This window comes from Aulonocara sp. 'chitande type north' Nkhata Bay, linkage group LG13 (assembly GCF_057382095.1).
Source record: "Aulonocara sp. 'chitande type north' Nkhata Bay isolate Kocher_YH1m ecotype deep benthic linkage group LG13, A_spYH_male_GT1.1, whole genome shotgun sequence".
NCBI lineage: Eukaryota > Metazoa > Chordata > Actinopteri > Cichliformes > Cichlidae > Aulonocara > Aulonocara sp. 'chitande type north' Nkhata Bay.
The window spans coordinates 3,097,291-3,111,155 of record NC_141356.1 but is presented as its reverse complement, the minus strand read 5'-3'; the positions used below and the strand labels follow the sequence as shown (position 1 = coordinate 3,111,155).

The following is a 13,865-nucleotide window of genomic DNA, read 5'->3' as shown; positions in this document are numbered from 1 at the left end:
AAATTAGACAATCTAAAGAATTTACCTAAGGCCAAGCTGGGTCAGATCCCTGCGATAGAGCAAAAAAAATTTCAACCCATCGAATGTGTTTTCCCTCCATGATTATCATGCAGCTTCTCACATCTAACAGCTCCACATTTTCATACTTGTGAGTCAAGCCTGGATTAGAATTTTTTTTTTATTTTATTTTTGGCAGTATCCTGTCTACCAGATTTGAGAATCAACAAGGCCAGAGTTTGGTTTCCGTCCTCATCTTTCTCTCACGTTTCCTCTCTTTAACCAGGTAAAACACTAAAAGATAAAAAAAAAAAAAAATTTAAATAAAAAATTAAGAAGCAGCAAGATGGAGTACAAACCAAAAAAAACCTGCATGCGAGCATAAACTGGGATTAGTGTGAGTTTGAAAAAAGGCGACTAAAAACGAAGAAGCAATAAATCAAAAGGCGAGATGCTGGAGGTTTTTCTCTCTTTAAAATTGACAGGAATTACTCACAAGGTCTGCGCATTGTTTGCGGTGTAAAAATGACATGTTTAAGTGGATCTTTAGAAGACTGTGAGGATGCAAGACATACATAGGTGTGTATGTATTCGAGGAGGAGCAAGTCTCAAAGTGAGATTTGTGTGCAGGAGCGCGCAGTGACGGCCACTCGGCGAGAACAAAAACCACGGATGGAATAAAATGTGACACCTACTTCAATACTGATATTCTTTGTGTTAATTGTTTCAGGAATGTTGGAAAAGTAAGAAATTAAAAGTTTAATTTAAACAGTACTTGTTCGATAGCTTTAAAAAAAAATTAAAACAGAAGGAAAGGGTTCACACACAGAGAAAGTTCACATCCAGCCAGGAGTGACTGCACCGGCCGGTGTCAGAGGTTACGTGAGGAGAAAACAAGCGCGAGTAGATAAGCGAGCTTAATCGCTGAGCACGGAGTGGCTTTTAAGTGTAAGTGATGCTGAGTGTGGATTGAGGGTTGAGCCTAGCGTTGTGCTGTCAAGAGCGCAGCATGCTGGTAGCGCCAGTCGCCAGGCAGAGCTCCAAGCCATTTCCCCTAGATGCATCTCGACTGAATCAATAGGACCCTCACAGCATATCATTAGACGTAAGTATTATAATTACTTGTGTTATTAATTTTGCCTTAATACCAGGGATGATATGATATGTAATTCAACCCTGTTGAGGAAGGAGAAAATAAGATAATCACAAATGCATCTCTTATGAAAATCAATGCTGAAATGGATATTCCAATAAAGCCAAACCACTGCCCCTGTGTGGTTTTTTTTTTCTTCTCCATGCATATCAGCCAATCATTTTACGCATTCGTGTGGAAAAAAATATATAAATATGTCCGACATATTTCACACGGGCCACCCCTGTCCGAGGCAAAACAATATGGATTTGTGTTGCCTCGCAAACAATTTTAATAAAAAGCTATTGATTGGGGATCGAGCGGGTAGCCTGTGGGCGCTGAGCACCAGACCCCAGTGGGTCCAGATCATTAATGTCCTCAACTGCTGGCTTCACTGGCGCAAATTTGTTCAATAAGGGTCTGGCACGCATGCTTCGGGGGTTTGATTTTGATACAGACACGTCAAGCTGTTTGCCCCCCCCCCCAGCACAGGCCACAAAACTAAATACAAAAAAACATGAAGGAAGCCTGTTTTCTGTTTTTTTCTGTGTGAATATCACAAAAAAAAAATCTAAATGGTGCACATGACTTCAAAAATAAATACGTTTTAACACGCTCACTCCTGCTCAGCTGAAGTGCTCGCTGCAAATATTGCCTGCGTCTCCAGAGAGAGAGACACGGCGCACGGCAATCCACACCATGCAGCGCGTCATCAGGCATCCTCCTGACAGACGGGGTAAAAAGTGTAAAACACACTCTCACATCCTCTGCTGTGTGCCACCTAAATGTATGCAGCCACAATATGTACATCCAAGCAAGAAGCATGTGCGCGCACACACACTCATTTACACATACACTCGCGTATACTTTTGTTGAGCAGGTATCAAAGCCTCGGTGTGGCGAGACAGTTTTAATTACCAGGTACTTTCCTTATGCTTATGATTTCAATTTCTCTCTGCAAAGCTGGTAATGATATTCAAAAAGCCTGCTGGCAACTCCGACTCCTTCTTCTCCCCCTGTCTTTCCTTCCCACTAAAATGTGAATACCCTAGTTTATGGGCTTATTTGTCCTCCAGTCACTTTCTAAAATCTTTATTCTGTCGAACATGTCTTTTCTTTCTTTCTTTTTTTAATGTGAGCCTCACTGGAAGGAATGGCAATAAAGGTTTTTTAGGGGGGGGAAGAGAGGAGCGGAGTAGGGAATGGGGTAGGGTTGGGTGGGAGGGGGATCAATGTAGAATGTATTATCCTGCACTACTGAGACCTACTTCAATAATAAAAGAATTGATCCTTTAAAGTGAAGCTTTATTCCGGGCCTGGCATAGTGAAGGAGGATGGTCCATTCCAACACTGCACAGGCCAGATGGAGACTCACAGCAGGCAATTTCACCACCCACCCAAAGTTTTTCACATTGTATTTTAAATCTGTGTTAGAATCAGTTGCAAAATCACAGAGGAATTCTTGCTGAAATGCATGCATTATAGAGAAGCATGTCCAATAACGCAGCATATGTTATAACATATTCTGCTGGTGGTACTTAGGCAAAGCCAAGCTCAAAAGAGCTTTTTTTGGAGGCTTGAGGGATTAATACATAGGATAACTTAATCTAATATTTTATAGCTTGTTAGTCATAGGATCTCATTAATGTCTACATTAATCTACAGTGATTTCATAAATTTAATTTATAACGCTCTGACGTCTCAGTCATCATCAATAAAAACCCTAACCCTTTTTTTAAAATTGTTTACGGTTAGGGTTGGGGTTGGGGTTACTACACATGATAACTTAGGGACAAGCAACCTCCCCAGGGTTAGGGTTCAACCTTTTTTTGCAGCTATCAGTTAAAAAGGTAAATTTTCAAAAACTACAAGATGGCACATTTTGGCATTATTGTTTTCGACATTTTCTTAAAAAAGGCAAACCTATTAACCAAACCCTAACCATAACTCTAACCCTGAATATGTCGATGGCAAACTGCTGGATGATGATAACAGGTATAAATATCGTGCTGTCAAAACAGGAGCTGGACACATCAGATCCCAGCAGTGCTTCTGTACACAGCCGCCAGTCGTAAAGCGCCAGCAGTAATCAAACATGAGGGGTGTATATGTAACAAGCACACTTCACAGTATGCCTTAACAAGCACACTCCACACGCTAATCAGCTCAAGTGGACTTGCATCCATGGCTTTGGTTTCCACCCGGCTCAGATGATGAAACTATTTGGATGGTATCAACAGACATCACCGATTCGCGCAAAGGTTCGTCGTGGTGCGGCTGGGAGGGATGATGCCTGTGGTGCCCAGTGATTAAAACAAAGCGTTGGATGCAAAGAGAGGGTCAGAACTAATCGGAGAGAAATAACACACATACACAGGGCGTGCTTTTTCTCAGCAATCTTAAATGCTACCTGCATCGATTCTCCCGCAGGCCTCCAAAGACTTTTCTTCTCGCAGGACAGACGAATCGACACAGCGTCACACTGGGAGCTCTGCAGTATCCACAACTGTGCGGCAGCAAAGGCCACAAACAGCATTGTGAAGTTCACCTGACCACTCAGCAGTTATGGGACTGATCTCCCCTTGGCAAGAAGAAGGCCTTACAGGAAGGAGTTACCACTCTGGAACAACAGCCAGCAACAACCACCTCTCCCTAAAGAGCTGTGGATTATACAAGGGGTGGGGGGGCTTCACCTCCTAATAGCCTTCAACAGCACAGTGGTGGAGCAAAATGGACAATTTAGAATACCTGGAGTCCCTATTCACAAGGACTTCAGAAGGGCTAGTTACACTCCAATGTAGAAAGAAAGAAAGAAACCCAGCAAAATTGTACCTGTGTGTCCTTAAGTGCATAAAGACATTTGGCTTGAATCTTTAAATCTGCGGGGACTTCTACCAAAGACAGCCGTCTGACGGACTGCTTTACTGCCCGATATGTCAACTACATCAGCAAGGACCGTGAGGCTCCACAGAGGGTGGTGCATTGCTCAGCACATCATTGGGTGCAAGCTGCACAAGTCTGCGAGAGCCGTAAACCCAGCAGTGCCTCAAGAGGTCCCCGAGAGTCATAAAGGACACAACACAACAGCCTGTTGTTCCTTTATACACCACGCAGTAGCAGACTGAGGAACAGCTTTCTTTCACAAGCAATAAGACTACTGGATTAACACAAGTGCGATCCAGCCTCTGTGCACTGCCATTTTTATACGTAGTATGTATTTGTTCTTACAACTTAAAATACTGAACCTCTTAATATCCACAAATATTATTATTAGCAACTCATCTATATTCAGGGTTTGATTAACTTTTACTTGTTTTTTTAGATTTTAACAGAAATAAGCTAACCCTAACCCTTTGCTGATGTGTGACATTTTTTAGTTTCTTATCATTTTCCCAACCTAACTCTAATCCTACACTTATTTTACTTTATTAATTGTTTCTTATTTTCCAAGAATCATGCACAAAAATACTGATTTTATAATAGAGAAAATGAATTTTAGCAGATTTAGCTACTAACTAATTTGCATACACAATCCCTGAGCAGGTATTCACAGTATTAGAGTAATATAATAAAATAAAAACACACAGCTTAAAATGCCAAAAATCACATGCACTGTGAAACCATTACACACACCCCGATTCAATAACCACACTATGCAAACACTACATACACACAGTATAGAAATTGGCATCATTTTTAAGCATTTAATCATTGTTATTATTATTTATGCATTACTATGGAACCTCCCAGCCTTAATATTTCACAATTATGTGAAAAGAAAAATTATACTGATGTGTAACTAAAGTGTCACCAGTGAGCTCAACGTGACTTCTTTCAATGTCTTTTTTCCCCTTCTAATGAATATGATGATATCATAATATACAAAACGAAAAGCAGCAAGGCCTCCTGTGTGACAGGCTGCAAACAGCACTGATGTTGCTCGTCATAGCACGGATGGGTGAAACAACTGACACCGATAACTGAGCCTTAGAAACGATGTGCTGCTGTTTCAGCGCCTGTGCAGCTGCTTGAAGCCTGACAAACAAAAATATTTCCAACCTTCTAATTTTTTAAAGTTAGAAGGGTAAAATTCAGATCTGGAAACCTGATCTACAGACTTGTATTCCGTTTGCACCAGGGCGCACAGCGTGAAAAGTAATAACAATTTGCACATTAAGTCTCATAAAATATCTGGTTTTTGCAGCCTTAATTAAAAAATATGTATATATTAAAACTTCCCTAACAACACACACACATACACACACAAACGGTGACCCCAAATTCCACCCATAGATTGGTGGTGGTGAGGGTGTGTGTGTGAAGAGACGGGACAGATGCCCGCTCCTGTAATCCCATCAACTCATGTCAGACAGCAGTCTGGATACAAGCCTATCTGTGAGGCCTGTAATCCACGGGCTAAGACTTCACACGCAGCACTTATCGGTCCACACACATGCAGACACACACTCTTACGAGATATTTGGGGGAGAAAAGTGATAGTAGATGGGTCCCCCACTCAGTTTGTGTGAGGGAAAGGAGAATCTGCATGTAAGCGAGGTTAAAAACATCTTTTAAGATTCCAAATCCTGTAAAATAATCACAAGTAAATGGATCAGATGAGCTTTAAAAACTAGTTGAAATGGATCTTAAAATACAAACAGAAAAGCAAACAAAAAAAAAGATTTTTACTGAGGATGGGGAAAAAGAACAGAAATTTGATTACACTGTGAACAAAATCTGTCTGGCTTTGATGGAACTGAGAGTGCCGAGCGTGTTGGTGCTGACATATTACATGCAGAATAATAAAATAAAGAAAAGATGCTCTGCATAATTTGTACATTAGAATCTGACTAGTGGAAGAAAAAGAAGAAGCAAAGAAAAAAACACGTCTTGAGATAGGAACGAGAATAAAAGCCACAAACACTCCCACTGCGCTTAAAAATCGCAGAATATGCTATTCAGATAAAAAAAAACATTACACATTCATTCAAACGGTGCTCAAAAAGGACAAAAACACAAGATAATCTACAAGCGGGCATGCACAAATTCCTTAATGCCGTCAACACAGTTTTTTTCTTTTTTTTTGCTGTCAACCCATTCAATCAATCAGCGGTCCAGAGAACAATATGTTCCATTATCATTCAGATACATGCAAAACGCCACGGAGAGAGAGAGAGGAGGGAGAGGGGGGAAAAAAGAAGAAGAACGAGAGAGATAAAAAAGGCAAGTCGGACAAGGCACCCCTGCTCATGTCTTCCTTCAAAGAGAGGGAGAGGGAGGGAGGGAGAGAGAGAGAGAGAGAGAGAGACTCAGGGTGCAGGACCCACACGGTGTAGTTCCAGCCAATTGCGTTCCAGAGAAGTGACCATGGCCAGTGATAAACAAAGCACCATAGATCATTCTTCTCCCAGACGGAGCCCGGCGCTGGAGGCAGCGGAAGGGAGAGAGCGGTCAGACAGACAAGAGAGCAAGACAGAGAGAGAGGAGACAGAGAAGACCACAGAGAGCTCACCGCCTATATTGCCCCTCTGCTATCCTCAGATGCTACATTTTGACGCCCTTTTTTTTTTGCAACTGGAATGCCATTAAAGCCGGCCGTGTCGCACGCCTGCAGAATTTGTCTCTGTGACAAGAAGGAGAGAGCGAGCCAAGAGAGAAAGACAGAGAAAGAGGGAGGGAAGCTGCTTCTGCTGCTGCTTCCTTCTCCCACTGCCACTGTGCCGATGCATCATATTTAAAAAAGAAAGAAAGAGAAAAAAAGCAACAACAGCCTTAAATTGTTCCCACTTCCCTAAGAGAACTGAAAAAAGGGCATTCAAACACTTACCCACTCCCAGATACAAGACTCAGAGTCAGTGTTCATTTGAGCCCAATGTGCGTCAAAACAGAAACCTCAGATATTCCTCAAAAAAAACAAAAAAACAAAAAAACAGACGTGCAAAGAGGAGCAGTGAGGTTCTCCCTCTTTTGTTTGTGTGCTTGCCTGCCTAGGTTTCTCTATTTGCATCAGCCGGCTTTTTTTTACAGCTTTGAAGCAGGTGGATGACAAAAACATCAATCTCTCCAGGCACATTGTGTGGCATGCACGCTTTGACACACTCCCCTCACCAGCTCTATACTGTATAATCACACTTTCCCATTCTCTGCTCGCAGCACCGCAAATGAATACGGGACTCAAAAGGAAACCGAAGGACAAGTGCGCATTGTCGGGGAACACTTCTGTAGTAATCATGTTGTCATTGGATTAGAATAGGAATTTGCTGGATCTCTAGAGTTTAATTTGCCATATGTTGAGGTGATTTTACTGGTTGCTGTTTAAGGGGAGACACTGGTGGATTTAATATACGGAGAAAAGTGTTCTTTAAGAGCCCCCTACAGAATTATTTGTGTTTTTATGGATGGGAAATGGACTGATTCCTATATAGTGCTTTTCTTCTCTACTTGAGCACTCAAAGTACTTTATACAACACGCCTCATTCACCAATACAAAAACTTTCTTCTATGCCTTAATGGCTTCTAACTAACATTCACACACATTCACACTTTACATCGAAGAGCAACTTGGGATTCAATGTCTTGCCCAAGGATACTTTGGCTAATCGTACGGTTGGCGGTCGGAGCAGTCAACCACCAACCATAAGATTAGCAGATGACCTGCTTTACTTCCTGAGCCATTCTGTAAAAACACAAACCTGCTAAAGAGTAATGGTAAGGTGGTGTCAAATTTAAGGAAAACCAAATTTAAATGGTGGCTCAAGCTTGACCTTAAAGTTCCATTAACTATACAGACAATGATCAACATCTCTGCTTTTAGTGGTAAATACACTACCAGTCAAAAGTTTGGACATACCTTCTCATTTATTTGTTTTTTTTTTCTATTTTTATAATGTTCTACAATGTAGATACACACTGAAGAGATCAAATGTATGAAGCAAGATATATGGAATTATGTACCAAATTGAAAAATAACTTCAAATGTGTCATATTTTTTAGAATCCTGAAAGTAGGTACCCTTTGCTTTGTTGACCGCGCTGCAAACCCTTGGCCTTCTCTCATTGAGCTTAATGATGTAGTCTCCTAGAATGGTTTTCACTTCACAGGTGTGCCTTGTCAGGGTTCATTTGTGGAATTTCTTGTCTTCATGGGACCATCAGTTGTGTTGTGCAGAAGTTAGCTTGGTACACAGCTGACAGCCCTATTTGACAACTGTTAGAATTCATATTGTAGCAAGAACCAATCAGCTAAGTAAAGAGAAACGACAGTCCATCATTACTTTAAGAAGTGAAGGTGAGTCAGTCTGGAAAATTGCTAAAACTTCGAATGTATCCCCAATTGCACTCGCAAAAACCATCAAATGCTGCGACGAAACTGGCTCACATGAGGACCGTCCCAGGAAAGGAAGACCAAGAGTCACCTCTGCTGCTGAGGATAAATTCATCCGAGTCACCAGCCTCAGAAATCACAAGATAACAGCACGTCAGATTAGAGCCCAGTTAAATGCCACACAGACTTCCAGTAGCACATCTCTAAATCAGCTGTTCAGAGGAGACTTTATGGTCAAATAGCTGCTGCGCCATGGCCTGGCCTCCACAGTCACCTGACCTAAACCCAATCAAGATGGTTTGGGATGAGATGGACCGCAGGGTGAAGGCAAAAGGGTCAACAAGGGCTCAGCATGGGAACTCCTTCAAGACTGTTGGAAAACCATTTGAGGCAACTACCTCATGAAGTTCATTGATAGGATGCCAAGAGTGTGCAAAGCAGTAATCAAATCAAAGATATAAAAAAATATAAGACATGTTTGGAGTAATTTTACACTTTTTTGTATACTAGAGCAGATACTAAGCCATAGCTATCTGTTGGTCATGTGTCGATCAAAGTAGCCATGCGGCCAGGTTATTAAAGACCCCCCCCCCCTCCCCCCCCCAAAAAATAAAAAAATTAGTCACTATGAGAGGTAAAGTATTCACAAAAAAACCCCCATTTTAATAGAACAATTTAGATCCACTTTCAAGTGGCCATTGGAGTAACTGTAGTTTTTAGGACTTGGCTGCATTTCTCAGTCCCACAGCATTGCCTCTATTTTATTTTTAGTTGTCTTCCTTTTCCATGTCTTTCCTTTGAATGCGTCTTCTGTTATCTGCATTGATTGTCCATCTTTCATGGTACTTCCTGTTTTGTTTTGAAGGTCAGGCTTTCTGTTTTTACTCCCCTATGTTGCTCTTGTTAGTTTCTGACTAAGTGTGTCTGTTCTTTGTTACTCTTCTTTCTTTGGTGTTTTTTTTCGTCTGCTTCTGTACAATACAATAAAATACCAGAGAGTATATATAACACCAGGATGTAGTGACTTCCACAGTTGAAAATTTGAGTCATTTTAACTGTGCATTTTAAGCTTCTTGATCTGAAAAATGATGCCAATGTGAGGTGCCTCCAGTCACTGGTGTGTGACCTTTGTGGTTCCAAATAGACTTTCATTGGATAGGACTCTGAGGGAAAATAGAGCTGTTAAAATGGCTAGCAAGTTAGCCTTTAGCTTCACAGTCAGATCCACCTCTTGCTTATCACCTCTGTTTCCAAAATACCAAAATACTGACATCTAAAATACTTAGCTTGGAGTAGAGCAGGGCGATATGACCAAAAATATTTATCACGATATACATTTGAAAATCTGTGATAACGATATAACTGACGATATAATTGACACTAGACAAAATACTTTACAACTCCACAACTTTATTAGTGCAAAAAAAAAAAAAAAAACATCAATGTATTTTCACTTAAACAAAGCAGCTGTTTTTTTATGTGCATTAAAGTTATATAAAAATGTAACAGTGCAAATGCAAATTCCTCGCTGACAGTTTAACCAAAAGGCATTTCCAGTGGAAATTGGCCGACATATCCTCAGCATAACCATGTATAATATCCACAACACTTAAAAAGAGGTTATACACACACAATACGGTAATATTATGTTGAAGCACAGTACGTATCACTCCGCGAGGCTCCTGCCTACGATAGCCGTAATGCTCCGACAATCCATCAAGCGGTGCGGCTTCGTAGCTTAGCAAAGTTGTACTAAAGCATTTTTGGCAGGTTGCTGAGCGCCGTGTACATAAAATCGTTTTGAGGTCAGTAAACACAACCAGAATTCATACATAAGGCACACGGGATTATAAGGGGCACTCTCGATTTTCAGAAAAATCAAAGGATTGATTTTAAGTGTGCCGTATTTTCCAAAAAACACGGTAATAACGCCGGCTCGCTAGCATGCGCTACCAAAAATAGTGCTTTGTTGTGTATCTGACGGTTGAAAGCTAAACCAGTTCCACACTGAAGTTGCAGCATTTTTACAAACCAATTCTGGTTCATCCGTTTCATTCAACGATCTGCTTTCGCCCTCCTCATTCTTCGTCGCTGCCGGCACGCTTTTTCTGCCATGTGTGTATGAAAACAAATGCGCGTTTTACCCAAATTCTATCGCGATATTTCATTTTCTTATCGTTGCCCAACATTAAACCAGTATTACCATGAACGGTATGATATGGCCCAGCCCTAGCTTGGAGTTTACAAACCAGCGGGTGATGGTAGGGGCAGGGATAGCTCAGTAGGTAGAGCGGTTGCCCCATGATCGCAAGGTCAGGGGTTCGAATCCCCTGAACGGCTACCCTGAGGTACCCTTGAGCAAGGTACCATCCCCACACGCTGCTCCCCGGGCGCTGCACTGGTGGCTGCCCACTGCTTCACTGAGGGTTAAATGCAGAGAAGAATTTCCCCACGGGGATCAATAAAAGTGTACATTATCATTAAAAGGACTGGTTCTTATGTAGCACTTTTTTTCTCTGCTTTTGAGCTACTACAGCCCACCAACCTTCATCTGTTGTTCTACAAGCTATTGACTTCACAGGACTACATAGAGTCCTATGAAAACTTTATTTTTCACATAATTGTATCTAGTAATTAGCAATAATAAACTAATAGCATACCAAGAAAACAGTAACTGATTCACTAAAACTGAAGCACAAATTTCTTGAATGGGCTTTAAGACACAGCAAGCCATATTTTTGACAGATAATTACATTATAAAAGCTCCACAGCAGGAAGATCCACTTCAGTGGCTGTAATTAGCAGATCTGAAGCAAAGAAGAAAATGAGGAGGTAAAGCTGACTGTGTGAAAATACCTGTCAATCAAATAGGCAGGTATCCAGAATGATGGATTAAAAAAAGAAATTGTATCCCTATAGAGTTGTTATGAAGTGGTGAATATCCATAGTCTAAAACAGATTTTTCTACCAGGCTATAAAATATACTTTTTAATATTGTATTATTTGACACTCTAAATCTGTAATTGGTCTTAGTGATGAGGGGGTTCGGGCATATGCAGAAAAGCAATGAGGACAGTGCATCAACTTGGAATATTCCACACTTGATGGCATCTTGTGCGATTGCCTTGGAGTAGGCCTCCGGTGTGGTCTTCCACAGTCTCACTGAGTTGCTAATAAATGTTAGCACACTATCAACCTTGTACAGTGTCAAGCACTCCCATATCCATGATTGGTCTGCCTGGTCTTAGAGTTCTGGTGTACTGCTCTGTCAACCTGCTTTGGTCCTCTGGTGTTATTTCCAAAGATTTTTTTAAACTGTGCTTACGTATTGACTCCTGTGCCTACTCACCATGGTGTCTAAAATGCCTGAGTGTCCCTTAAAGGGATTTTTTTATGATGGGTCTGGATGGATCAGTCTGGATGAGTACCTCATTGGGTGCTGTTAGGTTCTTCAGCCAGTAGGTGCAGATGATGTCAGGTCTTTGTACTGTTCAGCTCTTCATTTTGGAAACTTCTTGGATGTCTTCCTTTGTGATGTTGACTGGCTATGCTCTGGGAGACTGCTGCGGTCTGCTCTTAGGTCCACTAGGCACTTGGCAGTGGTGTCAACTCTTTCTCTTAGACTCTTAGATTTTTGTCCAGCATTATTAAGTTTCAGTGTTGGGTCCCTTGTAGATAAGAATACGTCCTAGATGGATCTTTGGAGAACAGACCATGTATTCTCCTGGCCTCTGTGTTTCTGGTATATCGCTTCAGTTTAGTGGCAAGAGTTATGAGCCTTTGTTTGGCAGTTTGTAAAACGTCAGTAATCAACATCTCGTTGTGTCTCTTTTTCATCCAGGACCTGTCTCTCATGATACTTTTGTGTATGAATAAGTATGAAAAAAACTATTATGAATAAGTGTGGAATATGTGTGGCCAAATGGCTGTAAAGTGAGAGAAGGTGACCTACCAGCAGGCAGAACAGCAGTTATAGGGGATAGCTACAAGTGTCTGGGTATTCCACAGGCCAACTAGAACCATGATAAAGATGCACAAAGGTCAGCCACAGCCAAATACATTCCAGAAAATAAGACAGGTGCTGAGAAGTCAGCTGAATTGTTGGAATTAAATCCAAGCCATCAATACATATGCCCTTCTGATCATCAGATGCCCAGCTGGAATAATAAATTGGCCACAGAAGTAGACACATGCCACTGATGTCAAGACACAATGCACGGTGTCCATCTGAAGTCCAGCACTTTTTCTATGGTTCTTGGAGCGACATAGAGTGATGGAGGGCAAGGAGAAGTGCAGGTCAGAGTCACAATCCAGGCTGAAACACAGAGCATCTGCCAAATAGGGATGGGTATCGTTTAGGTTTTATCCTATACTGGTGCCAAACTGGTACTTTTGAAACTGAGAATCTGAGCATAGCAGTACAAGAACAAACCCTAAGCACCAGATCCATAGAGACAGTGCAGAGGAACATCTGGGCCACATATGGACTAGAAGTCCCCAAGTCCTAATGGGAGACACCACCACAAGTGGTTAAGAACAACAGGAATAGGTTCTAGACCAGGGGTGTTGAACTCCAGTCCTTGAGGGCCGGTATCCTGAAACATCCTTTACATGTGTCCCTGCTGCAACACACCTGAATAGAATTTGTAGGTCATTAGCAAGTCTTGACTACATGCAGAGGTGGCAACTGCTAACCCTACTCAAGTAAATTTAAATAAAAGGTAAATAAAAGTACTTCTAAAACTGCTTTTATTGCACCATGTTCATTCACTCTTGAGCTGCTGCAACATGAATCACCAGCATGCAGTTCACTTCTGTGGACCTACTAAATTTTATTCAGGTGTGTTGCAGAAGGGAGACATGTAAAGTTTCAGGACATCGACCCTCGAGGACTGGAGTTTGACACCTGCATTCTAGGCCAACCAATCACATGTAGTGGCGGTTGACAAAGTAGTGATAGATATGACAATCCCAGTGGAAAGCAACTACTGGAAGAAGGAGCACACAAAATAGAGAAGCATCATGGGGTGAAGAAACAACAGATGTGGAAGGATAAGTCAAAAGTGGTCTCAGTGGTAATAGGAGCATTAGGAGCTGTTACCCCAAAAGTGGAAGAATGGCTTTACCAAATTCCAGGCACATTTCGGAGGGCTCTGTCCACAAGAGCGTAGTCCTAGAAACAGGACCCTCAAATTCAAGGCTGTCTGGTAGAAGACCTGAGCTTGAGAAACACACCAACCCCCAGGGCAAAGGTGTCAAACTCTGGCCCACGGGCCAGATTTGGCCCGCAGCCTAATTACATTTGGCCCGCGAAGCTGGCCTACTGGTATTATACAGCTAATATATATATTGTTTAGTATTAAGCTTTGCTTGTTCCATATTCAGTTTTCCAGCAAAACTTATTTGAGTCCAT

The 13,865-nt window shown here is 41.6% G+C and overlaps 1 protein-coding gene across 5 annotated transcripts in view; it reads right to left on the bottom strand.

Annotated features, from left to right (window-relative positions):
* LOC147315466 (uncharacterized) overlaps positions 1–7,227 on the bottom strand; it is a 496,228-nt gene extending 489,001 nt beyond the window's left edge. For 4 of the 5 annotated variants that reach the window (XM_086258292.1, XM_086258291.1, XM_086258294.1 and 1 more), the window contains exon 1: positions 6,642–7,227. Coding sequence is in view for 1 of the 5 variants with exons in the window: in XM_086258290.1 (XP_086114416.1) it covers positions 6,957–6,992 (36 nt within the window). In the remaining 4 variants the exon portion in view is untranslated. The remainder of the gene's footprint in view (positions 1–6,641) is intronic. The other variant, XM_086258290.1, reaches the window with a different exon arrangement.
* Between the last annotated feature and the right edge of the window lie 6,638 nt (positions 7,228–13,865).